The following is a 16,459-nucleotide window of genomic DNA, read 5'->3' as shown; positions in this document are numbered from 1 at the left end:
ACCCAGCACACACCCCTCACCCTCCAGTCCCTTCAAACTGTCCACACCCTTTCTCCATACCGTGACCCCTAATAAGATCTTTCTTCAAAGATGCCCAGATTCCATTTGGGAAAGGGGAATTACAAGATGAGACTCCCTAGGGAGTTGTAGGAGAAACCTGGATTTTGACAGCTGGTATGGTGTTCAGAGAGAAGAAATTTGAATAGCTAAGAACTGAAAACCTCATCAATCTGAAGCAAGACTTCCATGCCTTTTCCTTCGGGACAAACATGTCCTGTCAGCTATCTCCTGGACAAAACCTCTATTCCTTTCCCATCTCTCTCCCAGCCAGCTCCCAGGTTTCCATCTTCTAGGAAAAGATGGATCCCCCTATGCAAATCCTCCCTGTGGTGTGTGTGGGTGGAGGAGCTGGGCTCCATTAGTGGATCATGGTCCAGGCAGGGGCTCCAGGTCCAGCTTGGATAGGAGGAGAAGGCGTCACTTCCGGGGCCTTTGCCAGTGTCTGGTGGCTCTCTGCTCTCTGATTGGGCAAAAGTGGCCCGGTCAAGCCTGTGACCCCACTGCAGTGGAGGGGCTGTGCCCCAACGCCACATGTCTTTCTACTCATCTGCTCCCCAGAGTGCTGCCTGCTGTGCACCTGGGTCCTTAAGCCCTTCTCTACCTGGTGAGTGGCAAATAGGGTTTGGGGTTAAGTAAGGGTATGAAAGACAGGAAAGAAGAATTGGGCTCTAAGCTGGGGGAGGGGCAAGCAAACTGGAACCTACAGGCACTGACCTTTGTCGAGAAGAGTGGAGCCTTCCCAGAATGGGAGGAGCAGGACAGGGCAGGGGTAGGGGGTGGGGTGCTGGTTTCTGAAGGACTGATCACAGACTTAGTGGAATATAGCACAGGCCTCCCCAGATCTAGGGAAAGGGGACACAGGCCCAGGGAGAAAATAAGAAAGGAGGTACATGTAGGGTTAGGAAACACAGCACTAAAATAGACGCGGTCCAATCCCCAGTCTTACCGGCTCATTTTTTGTTAGCTTAAAGTTCTGAATCCTGGGACTGGGGAAGCTGGGTCAGGCAAGCCAGGGCACAAGGAGAACATAAAGGGAGGAGGGCTCATGCATGTTGACAGACCTACAGGAAATCCCAATATTGAATCAGGTGCAGGCCTCTTTGCACAACTTGTGAAGGGAGGAGGAAACCATGTGGGGGGTCTTGTGAAGGAATCAGAAGGGGTCTGCAGAGGGGGCAGGGAAGCAGGTGTAGCCATGAGACAGATAACTTGGCCAGTCAGTGTCTAAAGTAAGGTAAGCCATGTAAGGTGGGCATCACCTCACTAAGTTGGTGCTCATTCCTGGGCCACTTGCCTCAGGAAGGAAATCCCAGGACTATTAGTCCATCTCTTTAACTTGGATAATAGGATATATCAGAACTTGGAATGCAAAGAAAAACTCCAGGAGACTATATGGGTAGGGTAAATAGAGAAAGAATGAGAGGTCAATGACTATGGTACCCCCTTTTAATCCATGTCCTCCTGTGGTCCCAGTTATATTTCTGCCCAACACGGAAGCCACACTGCAACACATCATGCAAATTTTCAACTTCCTGATCCTTGCTCTGGATCCTGTTTTCCACTCTTCAGGCTCCCTTCTCTAACCCGATCCCAGATTTCTTCCAACATAACAACCAAGGTTACTCAGAATTTGAGGCTAATAAAGGGGTTTGTGTGCGTGTGTGTGTGTGTGTATGCACACAAGAGTGCATATCATGTTCTGCTGCCCTCAGCGTGTATGTGGGTGGGGGGACCAAACCAGTACCAGAGTCACTGAGGAGCCCTGACAAAGTCAGGAGACACCATATGCTGTGATCACAAGAAAACCTGGGAGCCATCAGAACTTTAGTAGCTCAGAGTTGGTCAGCAGCTCAAGCTCTCCCAGCATTTGTTCCCCCTGCCAGGCAGTCTTTTTCTTGAAACTTGATAAAATATTCACCACTTTTCTAACTTTCAGGATAGTTTCCAGACTGTCTTCCTCGGCCCACCTGTGCCCCACCCCACTCTGCCCAGAAGTGCAAAGAGCCCAAGCCGCCTCCATGGCCCCAGGAAGGATTCAGGGGAGAGGCCCCATACAGGGAGCCACTCCAGCCAGACACCCCAGCCAGAATGGAGCTGACTGGTAAGACCACACTTGAGGGGCTAGGCCCAGGCTGGAGCATGGCAGGGAGAGAGAATAAATAGGCATGCTGCAGGGGTGGGGAATTAGGGAACCCAGTCTCCCAGGAATAAGGTATATCCAAGTAGAAGATTCCCTGGATTTCAGGTCTGGGTCCTAAATGGGATTTCCTGGACCATCACCCAACAATGATTTCTTCCTTATCCACCCCGTTCAACCTCACTTCTCCTCATCTAAGAATTGCTCCTTGTGGTCATGCTTCTCCTTACTGCAAGACTAACTCTGTCCAGCCCGGCTCCTCCTGCCTGTGACCCCCGACTCCTAAATAAACTGCTTCGTGACTCCCACGTCCTTCACAGCAGACTGGTGAGAATTCCCAAGCACTAGCTTCTCTATTCACTTAACTGGTAAGGTACCCTCAACCCCATAACTTCCTCTCACTCCCGGACCAATAACTATTCTTTCAACATTGCCTTTGGCCTACTGATCACCACTCCCTGTCAAGAATTGTGATTTGCACTAGAGCCTCTTTTAGAAGCTCTGGACTGAACATAGTGCTCATGGAAGGCTAGCCCAGTCACTGGGCAACCATACCCTATTTCATCTCTTTTCTCCCCCACACATTTTTTTTTTTCAACAGAGCCAGTGCCCAGACATCAATCCTTTGTCCACCCCTGTCCTGCTACCTGCTGTGGATTTTAGCTTGGGAGAATGGAAAACCCAGACGGTAAGAAAGTCATCCCTGGGATGTCTGGGCTGGGGGCATGGCTCAGTGGTAGAGTACTTGCCCAGCATATGTGACCCTGGCTTTGATCACCAGCAAAACACACACACACACACACACACACACACACACACACACACACGGAACTCCATCCCTTACTTTGGCTCCCCAAATTCCTGTCATTATCAGCTCATTATCAGCTCCCTACTGCTTCCCATGGATCCTCCATTTTTTTTTTGTGGTGCTGGGGATTGAACCCAGGACCTTGTGCATGCGAGGCAAGCACCCTACCAACTGAGCTATATCCTCAGCCCGTCCTTCATAATTCTTAAGGTCACTAAAAATAATCTCATCTTCAGCTTGGCCACCCTAACCTAATATACATTCATCTATGTGTATCCTGTGGACAAGATGATGGATTTCAGGCCCAATATGTCAAATAGATTCAAAGTTAAACATCATGAAAAGCTGGAGAGAGGGCTGGGGATATAGCTCAGTTGGTAGAGTGCTTGCCTCGAATGCACAAGGCCCTGGTTTCAATCCCCAGCACCATACATACACACACAAAAAAGCTGGATAGAAGTCTATCATGATCATGCCTTTAAGACTGTTCAACCTTCTTAAGTTGGCACAGAGAAGTAAGATTAATCTGAATCCACAGATGTCACAATGCTGGGAAGCACCACTAACTGAAGTCAGAATCAAGATTCCAATCACTAAAAACTTACATCATAAACAAGATAAAATTTAATAGACACGTGTGTAATTCTATGTGTAAAATGAATTAAGTCCTATTCCAGCTTAAGACCCTGAAGCCCTGCTTCCCTCATTTAAGCTTCTGGCCCTAGCACTTCCTATGAAAAAGATTTGGAAGTGTTAAAAAAAAAAAACAAAAAAAACAAAAAAAAAACTTAGCAAGTAATGGCACTATTAAAGCAACTATTTATTTGTTTGTTTGTTTATTTATTTATTCCTTTTTTGTAGAGCTAGGCATTGAACCCAGGGCCTTGTGCATGCTAGGCCAGCACTCTACCACTGAGTTACAACCCCAAATCAGAAGCAATTGGTTTTAAAGCTAGCAATTCTAGACTGCTTTAGATGTTTCGTAACCATATTATGGAAATATTCTTAGAACTCTATTTTGAGTGGATTGTACTTAAAAGCACTGGTCTGAGTACTGAACATCCCCTTCAGGACACATGCTAATTTATTAAAAGGGACCATATTAAACTGTCCAGAAAGAAAAACCTGCATAGTGAGAGCCTAGAAAAAAATGTTATGTGAGACATAGTTAAAAAAACAAAGACACAAACCTGTCTGATTAGCTTGAAGAAAAGTAGTAGTCTTATGGTACAGCAAGAAATGTTCCCATTTATGACTCAGGAAACCTACTTGGGATGCAGGACTCATTGGCAGGTCAACTCTTCTACCCCAAGATCTCTAGAGTCCCCCTCCTTTCCTCAGGTCTGCTCGGATCACTGGGTCAGAAGAGAAGGACAGTTGGTCCCTATGGATCACCTATAGTTCAAGCTCTGCCATTTATTAAGTCCCTTCCCTTCCATTATTTTGGAGCCTCAATTCTTCATTTAGTTTAAAAATGCTATGGTCCTAATATTTTGTAGCAAAAAGAGTAGACTTACGGCACTAGTTTTCAAGAGCTAAAAGTTATAACAGTGCAGAACTTTCTGACTGAAAGTTGGTGTAAGACCAGACAGGGTTGGCGGACAGTGGAGTTATTGAAGCAGAGGCCGATGACCAATTGTCGGGAGACTGTGAAAGAATTCCTGTGCTGGGTGGGACCCTGGTCCTGTCCAATTCTCAGCTCCTATGATTCATTCTCCTGGCTACTCCTACAGGCTCCCCACCCGCTATTAGCATGCCCTTTGAAGCAGTCCGCTTCTTTCTTCCATCTCTTTCCCAGGAGCAGACCAAGGCACAGGACATTCTGGGAGCAGTGACCCTTCTACTGGAGGGAGTGATGGCAGCACGGGGACAGTTGGGTCCCACCTGCCTCTCAGCTCTCCTGGGACAGCTTTCTGGACAGGTCCGACTCCTCCTTGGTGCCCTGCAGGGCCTCCTTGGAACCCAGGTAAATCCCAAGCTGAGGAATCCAAAGAAATTGTCCTCTGACTCAGTCTCCCTAAGCGACCTGGAGGAAGAATGGGGATTCAAGGAATCTGGAGGGTAGAACTGGTCTGCCAAGGAGTGTTCCTTCCTAGTCATAATGCCTGGGTGCAGACACCCTATCTGTCCTACCTAGTCAAGGGAGACCTGATATCTTAGGCCTGGTCTCTGACTTCAGGCCCATCCTCTGCCCTCAGCTTCCTCCACAGAGCAGGACCACAGCTCACAAGGATCCCAATGCCATCTTTCTGAGCTTCCAACAACTGCTCCGAGGAAAGGTGCGTTTTCTTCTGGTTGTAGGAGGACCTGCCCTCTGTGTCAGGCGGTCCCTGCCCACCACAGCTGTCCCAAGCAGTACTTCTCTATTCCTCACACTGAACAAGCTCCCAAACAGGACTTCTGGATTGTTGGAGGCGAACTTCAGCGTCTCAGCCAGAACTACTGGCTCTGGACTTCTGAGCAAGCTGCGGGGATTCAGAGCCAAGATTCCTGCTCTGCTGAATCAAACCACCAGGTCCCCAGACCAAATCACTGGATACCTGAACAGGACACACAGACCTTTGAATGGAACTCATGGACTCTTTCCTGGAGCCTCACCGGGGACCCTAGAAGCCCCAGACATTCCATTAGGAACTTTGGGCACAGGCTCCCTGTCACACAACCTCCAGACTGGATCTTCTCCTTCCCCAACCCATCCTCCTACTGACCAGTACACACTCTTCTCCCCTTTACCCACCTTGCCCACCCCCATGGTCCAGTTCCACCCCCTGCCTCCTGACCCTTCTGCCAACCCTGCTAACCCTCTTCTAACCAGAGCCCATCCTAACTCTCCAAATCTGTCTCAGGAAGGGTAAGGAATGCTGACACTGATAACATTTGCAGTGTCTCTCATGTGCAGTTCCCTTCCCTGGAGAGGCTCTGGAAGACAACTGCAGCTATACCAGACATCCTGTTTCCACCTGAAAGCCAATACCCTGGTAAAGGTGAATACACAGGAAAGAAAAAGGGACTGTTTTTTTTCACTGTACATTATAAAACTTCAAAAGTTATTTTTTTAAGCTATCAACAATATTCAACAGAGCAGCTAGTTATCTTTGGTCTATTTTCTGCATAAATTTAAAAATCATTAATTCTCTATATGCTTTTTATTCATGTAATAATTCTGCAAAGGCCTGTTCTGGCCTCACCTTTGAACAGAGATAGAGACTATCTTTGTGTCAGAAAACAGAAAGGGTAGTTTCCTCCGCTTCAAGTTTAAGGCCCTCCAGTGCCCTGTTCCCTTTACTGTCATTCTCTGTGGGACTGTTTGGTCCTCTATTCTTAAGAGATTCTTACTTTTGATAAATGAGTAACAGGTGTCTCTCAGAAACACTGTCCCTATAAAATTGACAAAACTAAGGCTGTAAAAGATAAATGAGAGCACCCAAAAGCTAACTAAAAAGCAAAGGAAAGATGTTCTTCACAGGGGGTACTCCCCCCCACACACAACCCCACCTCCCAAGAAAGCTAACACTCACCCCCGCCCCAGGTAAGGCTATGCAGACAGTTCCGTAAAGACAAGACCTGAATGTGACAGCTGAGCAAATAGCTAGCTCTTCAGCAGCTCAGCAGGAGGCTTTGCTAGGCCTGGGCTCTTGCCTCCCTCCTGTGGAGGTCAGGGGGAAGTGCAAGAAGTGGCATGAGCTCCTTAAGCTGGAAGAGCAGGACAAACAAGAACAAGTTGAAGGCTCCCTTCTCAAACCCTACAAGTGCATCTAAATAGCAGCCCAGTGTGATTACCATAAAGCCAACCATGGGATCCCTAAAAAGAAGGTAGGGTTGCAGGGCACAGGTAGCACACACCTGTAATCAAATTACTCAGGAGGCCAAAGCAGGAGGATCACAGTTCAAAGTCAGCCTCAACAATTTAGCAAGAACCTCTCCCTGCTTTCCCCAACACCCCAAAAAGGGCAGGGGATGTGGCTCAGTGGTAGAATGCCCCTGGTTCAATCTCCTGTACCACAGGGAAAGGTGGGGGGTGGGTAGACTTCAGAGGCTTTGCAAATAAGTCTTGCTGTCTTGGTGCTCAGGAAGGGGAGGTTTACCTTGTGTACAAAGATCAACTTACTACATTCTGAGGTTCCTGTAGGAAAACTAGTAGGAACTTTTCCCTCTCTCCCACCTCAAAGAAAAGGAAAGTCTACCAGGAAATCAGGATTCCAAACACTGCCACAGATACCTGAGAATCCCCAAAGGCATTCCAAAACACTAGGGTGAAAGTCGGGAATCATATATATGTTCCTTTTTCTTTCTTTTCTTTTTCTTTTTTTTTTTTTCCTTTAAAGACAGCGTTTGATTAAATTGCTGAGACTGACCTTGAACTTGAGATTCTCCTCCCTCAACCTCAGGAGTCCCTGGGATTATAGGCATGCAGTACCACACCCATCTTATATTCCCTTTTTTAATGTTCATACAATTCAGTAAAATGTATATTACCACCTACATTTTAAAGATGAGGAAACTAAGGCTCAGAGAAGTCAGGTAAATTACCAATGGTAACAGAGACTGTTAGCAGGAATAGAAACAGCCCAATCTGATTGACTCTAAATCCCAGAGTCTCCTCAGTATGGTGCGCTGTCCAATATAATCATTCAGTAGTTCTATTTACTGGGAAAGATTTCCAAGTCCTTATGGAGTAAATACATCAACTATTAATGAGGTACTTTACCACTGAGCTAATCCCCAGTCCTTTTCTTTTTGAGACAGGGTCTCAATAAGTTGCTGAGGCTGGCCTTGAATTAGTGATATCCTGCCTCAGCTTCCTAAGTCACTGAGTCCTAAGTCCTAGCTACATCCTCAGCTCTTATTAACAAATCTAAGTGGAAAACCTAAGCTCTTGCGGGGGTGACCAATTTAGATCTCCAAGTATCTTTCTTTCCTGGGCAGAAGAGTTAACATGGAGAAGGAATTAACAAATGTACAAAGCTGGGATGCTGCTTAGTAGTAATGTGTTTGCCTAGCATGGTCAAGGCCCTGGGTTCCATCTCCAGCACAGCAAAAAACAAAAAGTGCACACAGCTCAAATATATTGTCCAAATCTCAGGTGCCATCAGTTCTGCATGAGAAAGAATTAGTTCAACCATACTACAAATTTTCAGGGTGCAGTTAATGAAATGGTTACTGGAAGTTATAAATTTACTTAAATATCAAAACAAAGCATGTTAAATTTAATGATCAAAAATATATATAATGATCAAATGAAACTTTATGGCATATGAAAAAGCCAGAACCCAGGATAAGATATGCCAAAGGGACCAAAGAATTATGGATTCTCAGCCCACTCATAGGAGAAATAAGGATGGCAAAAATGTAAATATAGCCAGAAAGTTCCAGGCATCTAATATTCACATTTGACTTACTCTAGTGCAGGCAAAAAAGAAAGCTCATAGTTTTCTCCAGTGTGAATGAATTTGCACCTATTAAGAATCTATCCTAGCCAGGCACAGTGGTATACACCTGTAATCCCAGCAGCTGGGAAGGCTGAGGCAGGCAGATAGCAAGTTCAAAGCCAGCCTCAGCAACTTAGTGAGGCCCTAAGCAACTTAACATAGACCCTGTCTCAAAATAAAATGTAAAAAAAGGCTATTGATGTGGCTCAGTGGTTAAGCACACCCAAGTTCAATCTCCAGTACCAAAAATAAATAAATAAATAAATCTATCCTAGATTGTCTAGCATGTGTGACATCCTGGATTTGATCTCAGCACCATAAAAGGTAACTAATCTAACATGGAGCAACAGGTGTAGCACTTCATACATGCTTGGCATATATGAAGCCCCTGAAGTCAACCCCCAGAACCAAAAGAAAAGACTTCCAAATCACTCCTTCTGGCTGATTCCATCCCTTCTCTCTCTCTCTCTCTCATACATACACACTTTAAAACCATAATGCTCTTATCCCCATTTTACTTTACACTAGTTCTCTTTCTTTTGCTACCCCAGGACAGTTTATATCCTATGATTCTCAGTAGTTAGGTTCTCCCTCTCTAACCTAAATCCATCTTCTCCAACCATTCAAGAGAATCTGACCCCATTGAAAGGTTCTAAGATTCCATAAAAATACACCCCAACCCCTAGGGCATCTGCTACTTCCTTCCCCATACCACCAATGGTAAAATAACAACAAAAAACACCTTCTCTCCTCACTGCTGAGGTCATTCACTTCAACCCATTTCCCTAAATACTATTTCTAATGCCTCACGTAGAGACCCAAATGATGGGAAAGCAAACACCCCAGGCATACCAGCAGGGGACCAGCTCCTATGGCAAAACCAGGATATCAGAAGACAATTGCTTAATACCCAATCTTTCTGAATTATTACCCTGAATTTCCCAGGGGAAAAGAGTCCCATATGCTTTCTCAGGTCCTCTAATGCCTGGTTGTAGAACCAGTTCACAGGCTGGAGCCCTTGTCATCACCACCATTTCCTTAACTTTTTTCTTCTTCCACTTATAAGTTAGTGAGTGCAGTCAGGCTGCTGTGTTGTCCTGGGCACTGAACTGCCAACCTCTTGGTATTACTGTCCTGTCCACTGCACTGGTGTCCCTGTTCAGTGTCACTCATAAGAACCATTACCACTTACCCTCCCTCCTGGGTCACCACTGGAACATGGAGCAGAGAACCAAGTCCACCTGCTGCTATAGCCAAGTCCTCTCTTCCTCCTCTCATTAGTCACACCCCAAGTCCATGTCAAAAAGTCTCCACCCAAAGCTTCCATTAAAAAAAGAACTTTTCCAGGCTATGCAAGTAACTCATTCAAATTAATGTGAACTGACTTCCTGGAGACTAAGTGTTGGAAGGACATGAGCATGGCACCTTGCCAATTCAAAATTCTATGCCAAATGGGTGGTATCTTCCGGGCATGGGATATTACTCTCAGGAGACAAAGCACAACCCTCCCTCCAGATAGAAAATCACACCAGAGGATATATGCTAGAAATAGTCAGTCAGCCAGTAGATGGAGATGACCCTAAACCCAAAAACCAAAAGGCTGAGACTGGGACAGCCCTAGGTTGATACATGGTCATCTGGCTGTGGGACAGAAATATACTACAAATTGGAAAAAAAACAATTTTAAAGAAAATGGAAATGGGGCTGGGGTTGAGACCCAACAGTTGAGCACTTGCCTGATATGTGTGAAGCACTGGATTCAATCCTCAGCACCACATAAAAATAAATGAACAAAATAAAGGTATTTGTTCATCTACAACTAAAAGAAAAACAATTTTTTTTAAATGAAAATGTGTTAAAGAAGGGGGAGGAGAGTCTGAAAAAGTAAAGTTTAATTAAAAAGTCATATATTCACAAAATAACTCCTGATTCACTTCAAGCTTTCCCATTGGGTCTTTCATAGGCAAGCCAGTTTCCCATTGAGTTCAGACTAGCTAAAGATGCACCAACAGTGGGCAGAAAACCAGTTCCTCCTTAACAGGTGAACAACAACAACTTCTACTCAGGTTTGAACAATGTCCACAACCTGAGTGACCAAGAGCAGGCTGGCATCCTTCGAGGTTCAGAAGGCCAATTTCTTCATCAGCAGATAAACTCTGGAATCTACCTCAAATCCATGCAGGTTGTTGGCATCACCCTGCAGCCTCATGAGCAGGCCCCCGTAGGACACATATGCAGAGCTGAAATAGAAGGATCCCCATCCCATGAGTCTGAGCTCCATCCCAGCATACAAAAAAAAAAAAAACCAGTGTTCTGTCATTAAGGAACCAAAAATTCAGACAAAGAAAAATGCACAGATACATGCAAAGCACTGTTGTTTATACTAGCAAAGGAGGAAAACACCAACATGCACAAAATTAGGGGAATGGCCAAATGAATAAGATGAATCCAGAATGTTATACAGCCATTGAAAGTGTTTAGGAAAAGCTTTACACTAACATGGGGAAACATGGTGTACATATGTTAAACAAAAAGAGAAGAAAACATTGGAATAAACAACTTGATCTCAAAGAAAAAAATAGACTTAAAAAAAGACCATTCAAAAAATGTTTATGTAAAAGGTTCCTCCTGGGTATAAAATTATAGGTAACTTTTCCCCCTTTACATTACTTCTCTGCTTCAAATAGCTTACAAAGATCACATATTGTTTTAATACAATTTTAAAGAAAAAAATAAGCAGGGAAACCAAAGAATCAGGGATTGGGTTACAAAGTAGCAAAGCACACATGCACAAATAAACAACAACAAAAAAGCCTAGCAGTTTAATCCTTAATACTGCATGTTGTTCCTGGGGAAGCCACTCTTCTTGGCACTTCACACAGCAGGATTAAGTTTTGGAACCACTGGGCCTTGAGATCCTGACAAAGGGCAAAGTGGGCAGCCAATACTTCAGACTGGAAACTGTACCAGGAACAGCTATACTTAGGTTCTAAGTAAGTTTGAGGCGTTTTGAGGAGAGGGGCCCAACACAGGAAGCAAGAGCATGGCCCAACTTCTTAGTCAGGGAGGAAGGAAAAGGATTCCCACCAGACTTCGGAACTTACAGGCGTGTTGCTGCTTCAGTAGACGTTTCATCCCCCTCAATCCTGTATACCTTCCCATACATTACATACTCAAACTGGTCAGCCCTGCAGAACAATAGTGACAAAGTTATTCTTCATAATAATTACAAACAATCCTTTTCAACTGGGCACAGTGGCACACACCTGCAATCCCATGGCTTGGGAGGCTGAGGTAGGAGGATCTCAAGACAGCCACAACAACTTAGTGAGGCCCTAAGCAATTTAGCGAGACCCTGTCTCAAAATAAAACATAAAAAGGGGCCAGGGATGTGACTCAGTGGTTAACATCCCTGAATTCAATCCCAGGTACCAAAAAAAAAAATCCTTTTAAAATGGTAACTAATAGCCAGGTATAATGGCTACACCTGTAGTCCTAGCTAACTGGGAGGCGGAGACAGGAGGATCACTTGAACCTCAGAAGCATGAGGCCAGCCTGGAGAACATAGTGAGACACCATCACAAAAACATTAAAAATAAGAATAAAATGGTAACTGGTAATTAAGTGCCAGCATTATAAAAAGAGCCACCTTAGAAATATGATGTCATTTAGTCCTTCCCCACCATAATCCTTTGAACCAAGTATGACATCTCTATTTTACTGATGAGGAAACTAAGAATAAAAGAGATTAGGGTAGGGCTGGGGATATGGCTCAAGTGGTAGCGCTTGCCTGGCATGTGTGCGGCCCGGGTTCGATCCTCAGCACCACATACAAACAAAGATGTTGTGTCCACCGAAAACTAAAAAATAAATATTAAAAAAAAATTCTCTCTTTCTCTCTCTCCCCCTCTCACTCTCTCTTTAAAGAAAAAAAAAAAAAAAGATTAGGGTATTCAACAAATAAGTACTAAAGCTAAGAACTAAACTCAGTGGTGCTCCAATACCTCTATATCACACGAAACTCCTCCCACATAGCCTAGGTCACTCAATGGTCATTTCCTCCATCTTCAAAAAGCTACACCTCACAAGCATGATATCCATGGTATCATTGCTCTCAGTAAATACCTGGTTGTTTGAATTCTTTTTTTTTTTTTTTTGGTACTAGGTATTGAACCCAGGGGCGCTTGCCACTGAACCACATCCCCCAGCTTTTTTTGCTTTTTTATTTTAAGACAGGGCCCCACTAAGTTAATTAGGGGCTCTCTAAGTTGCTGAGACTGGCTTTGAATATGCGATTCTCCTGCATCTGCCTCCCGAGCAGCTGAGATTATTGGCGTGAGCCACCACACCCAGATAGTTGTTTGAATTCTTTTTTTTTTTTTTTAATATTTGGTTTTTAGTTGTAGTTGGACACAATACCTTTATTTTTATTTATTATTTTTATGTGGTGCTGAAGATCAAACCCAGGGCCTCGCACATGCTAGGCAAACGCTCTTCACTGAGCCACAACCCCAGCCCTGGTTGTTTGAATTCTTAAGTGCAGCAATTTCCTTAAGGTTACTCAGATTCTGCTGGCAATCATTTATTCCAGGGACTAAATAAAGGTCTTTCTAAATCAGACACAATAGCACATACCTGTAATCCCAGCTACTCAGGGGAGCTCAGACAGAAGGTTTGCAAGTTTGAAACCAGCCTGGGCAACTCAGCAAGATCCTGTCTCAAAATAAACTTAAAAAAGGCTAGTGATGGAGCTCAGTGATAGAGTACTTGCCTACCAGGTATGAGGCCAAGGTCCAGTTCAACCCCCACTTGCAGAGGTGGTTCTATACCACTTAGTCCTCAGGGCATATTTCAATATTTAAAGTGCTCCCTTCTCTACTCCCTCACCTGGAAGGCCTGTCATCTGTGGGGTTGTATTCACCATCATCCAGGGTACCATCTTCATACAAGGTACTAGCTATAACCAATCGGAACTTGTCACCTAGAAATAAATGCAATATCTGAGGATGAAGAATAGATGAAATTAAGAAAAAGGGAAAAAACTCTTACTATTGTGTGTGTTCAATACTCACCCAAGTCTACAGGGTAAATTTGAATGTTTACATCTAAAATGAGGTCCATCTTGAAAGATTCACTCTCACAATGCAGTCGAGATACTGGGGAAAAACAAAGTAAGTGACAGGCATACTTTATTAAGCCCAGGGCAGAACATACAGATCCCAGTTTGGTGGTTAACTGCAAAAGAATTTTAATGTAACCTGGTATACATCCATTAACCTCTCCACTGCATTCAAGGAAGTGCAGGTTCAATCAGAACCCGTGCAAGAAGAAACTATGGCAGTAAACAGAAACCCCAGAAAGAATCAAAGATCCTCTGGCAGCAAATATCTAGGCTCTAGGCCCGCTGAATGATTGAGAACATGACACTGGGCAAGTTATTACTTATCCAAAGGTTTTCTCTTTCTGTGCTATACATTATGCTGAGAGGATTAACAGGATGTATAAGAACTTGATAAACATCTCAGTCTGTAGGCAAATAAAGTATCACCAAGGAGAAAAAACTGTCGATGGATTGCAGAATACAGAGTTGTATGCCAAGCAATTAGCTCTAACTCAGAGAGGACTTCACAAACAGCTAAAGATTCTGGGGCCAATATAAGAATACAAGTTAGGAAGTCAAATAACTCACTCTGTGGTCTTGGGTGGGTTACTTAACCTGTCAGAACAAAATGCAAAAACACCTCCTACTTCATGGGGGCTTTTGAGAATGAACAAGTCAAAGTGTGTGAGAGGGGAGCACAGTATAATCTCTAACACAGAGAGTAGGTCGCGATTATAAAGAGTTTATAATTGCCCAGGAGTTTGTCAGCATCATGGCTGAAAGCCACCCAAGCAGCAGGCACTGCATGGGTGAAGCCAGGGAAAGCTCAGAGTCTCAAGTTTCTCATTCATAAAATGTTTCCTGAGGGACGTCGCTTCATCAGAATCTGCCGCTAGAGGCTGGCCACGTGAGCAGGGTGGAGAGGGGGCCCAGGGACGTGGCAATGAGACAGGCCTCTTTTTTTGTACCGCTCCTGCGTACCTTAACTTACCTCGGTCAAACTTTTTACCCTCCGGGTCAATGTCTTTCACATCGAAAATATCCTCAAACAGGATGCCCGCCATCGTGAGGGGGCCAAGAGACCAGAAGAAGTACTGACCACGCAGCCACGACTGGGGGTTCGCGCACCCCCTCGCGTGGAGAAAAGGAGACAGGAAAAATGTTCAGGCTGAAGAGCTTCACCGGGGCAGAATAACGCATGCGCACCGACTTGCAGTAAGGCAGCCACTTCCGCCGAGTCCCTCTCGGGGCTTCTACACTTCCGCCCGGAAAGATTGCTGTAGAGAGGCTTGGACGTTGAGGGCGTGTCTCTAAGTTCAGGTGACACGCCCAGGGCGGAGACACAATAGGTCCCACCTCCGCGGAGGTGGCGCGGGTTCTCGTGCTCCGCTGCTGCTCTACTGCGCCCTCTTCAGGGTCCGGGACCCGAAGACTGGAATGCGTGGGGGCCTAACCCAGGCAAGGACCTTGATCCTTGGCCCAGAGAAGCCCGGCCCTAACCCTGCCCTGCTGGTCCGCAAGCCCGGCCGGGCACAGTCCGCACCGGGGGCGGGTGGAACAGAACCCCGCCCCCAGAAAGCTGGCCGGGCAGGGCATAGTGCCCAGCCCCTCCAGCTGGCACCAAGGCCCCAGGGGCTGGCCCGGGCCGGCTCGGCCCTGCTGGACGTCACCCGACCGGGTCCGTCCGGTTTAGGAATTTGCCTTGATGTCACTATGGAGAAAAGAAAAGTCTGCACTGTCCCCTCCCCTGGTGCTGCACCCTCCCCATCACTGCCCTCTTTCCCTGGGTCCTGCTCTTCTCCCACCACCTCCCCTTCGGTCTGACATTAATCCCCTCACACTGCGCTCCCCAAAAGCATTGCCCCTTCAACTTTGGTACTGCCTTTCCCCTACCACTGCCCTCTCCTGCACACATACCCCTTAGTCTTGGATTGTCCCCCTATTGGAGAGAAGAGGTCTTCTCTCAAACTGCCCCTTCTTCCTGGTAGCTCCTCTCTTATACTGCCTCCTCACTGGGCACCAACCCCTCCCCTAGAGCACTGCCGCTGTCCCCCCAAATGCCCCTCATCCTGGGACTGCACCCTCCTACCAACTGTTTCTGGGGCCCGCGCTCTCCCGTGGCTCTAGCTCTAACAATGCCTATCCATCCTGTGCTCACTCCACCCTGTTCTATCCTTTCAAGGATCCCGATAGAGAATGCGGAGCCCCAGCAGGCCGTTCCCCCAACACGGCGAGACGTCAGCAGCTACTCGGGTTTCTGGTTGGGCCCTGCCTGGGAGAAGCGACCTCTGCTCCCCCACACCCGCCTCCCAGGAGTGCCCTCCCCAGCACCTACAACTCCCTTCCCTCAGGCCTCACCTCTTCCCGTACCCTCTCCACCTCCACCCCGGCACACCCCGCAGGCCTGGCAGCTCCAGGTGCACCTCCTTGAGGGAGCCCCGAGGAAAGAAAGAAGAAAGGGAGGGAATGAGGAAGGCGGCCTAGAATTCCCCTCTGACTCGCTCCCAGTTGCTTTTCACCCTGGATGGGGCAGAGGGGATTACCCGGACTCTCCTGAACCACCTGTTCCTCTCTAGGAGCAGAGAAGGGGCTGCTCCTAACGGATCGAGTCTCAGGAGTCCAATTTAGACGGTTTTGGAGCTCCAAGCCCCAAGCCCTACTGAACCCCAACGTCTCCAAGTCCTCCTGCCCCGCCCAGAGAGCTGTGGACCGGGCCCAGCCCCTCCACGTGCCGGCGGACCCGCCCTCGCCCCAGCCGTGGGTGCCCCAGTCAGCCCCCAGCCTCCAAGGGAGGGGGCGCGTGCTCTCACGCAAAGCGCCCCCTGCCGCCTCTTTTGAGCCTGAGAGGCGGCTCCACCGCAGACCCCAGGCGGGATGGGCCGGCCCCTCCGGATGGGCCGGCGGGCGGAGCGGCGCAGAGGGCA

At 46.6% G+C, this 16,459-nt stretch overlaps 2 protein-coding genes across 4 annotated transcripts; one reads left to right on the top strand and one right to left on the bottom strand.

Annotated features, from left to right (window-relative positions):
• Positions 1-575: 575 nt before the first annotated feature.
• On the top strand, positions 576-6,082 carry Thpo (thrombopoietin). 2 transcript variants are annotated; one of them, XM_076868337.1, is made up of 7 exons: positions 576-664; positions 1,997-2,161; positions 2,397-2,524; positions 2,799-2,885; positions 4,804-4,971; positions 5,204-5,284; positions 5,401-5,763. In XM_076868337.1, exons 2-7 carry the CDS (start codon positions 2,149-2,151, stop codon positions 5,710-5,712), a joined length of 789 nt encoding a protein of 262 aa, XP_076724452.1. In that variant the 5' UTR covers positions 576-664; positions 1,997-2,148; the 3' UTR covers positions 5,713-5,763. The 2 variants fall into 2 exon arrangements, with proteins under 2 accessions (XP_076724452.1, XP_076724451.1); XM_076868336.1 differs by having other exon boundaries at positions 5,204-6,082.
• A 4,227-nt stretch (positions 6,083-10,309) lies between these two features.
• Positions 10,310-16,238, bottom strand: Polr2h (RNA polymerase II, I and III subunit H). 2 transcript variants are annotated; one of them, XM_076868817.2, is made up of 5 exons: positions 14,527-16,238; positions 13,507-13,590; positions 13,322-13,415; positions 11,539-11,622; positions 10,310-10,674 (listed from the first exon to the last, which is right to left on the bottom strand). In XM_076868817.2, exons 1-5 carry the CDS (start codon positions 14,597-14,599, stop codon positions 10,557-10,559), a joined length of 453 nt encoding a protein of 150 aa, XP_076724932.1. In that variant the 5' UTR covers positions 14,600-16,238; the 3' UTR covers positions 10,310-10,556. The 2 variants fall into 2 exon arrangements, with proteins under 2 accessions (XP_076724932.1, XP_076966562.1); XM_077110447.1 differs by having other exon boundaries at positions 14,517-14,551.
• Between the last annotated feature and the right edge of the window lie 221 nt (positions 16,239-16,459).

Source organism: Callospermophilus lateralis, chromosome 10 (genome assembly GCF_048772815.1).
Source record: "Callospermophilus lateralis isolate mCalLat2 chromosome 10, mCalLat2.hap1, whole genome shotgun sequence".
Lineage (NCBI taxonomy): Eukaryota > Metazoa > Chordata > Mammalia > Rodentia > Sciuridae > Callospermophilus > Callospermophilus lateralis.
Note: the sequence above shows the minus strand (reverse complement) of the source record. Positions and strands in the feature narration are given on the sequence as shown.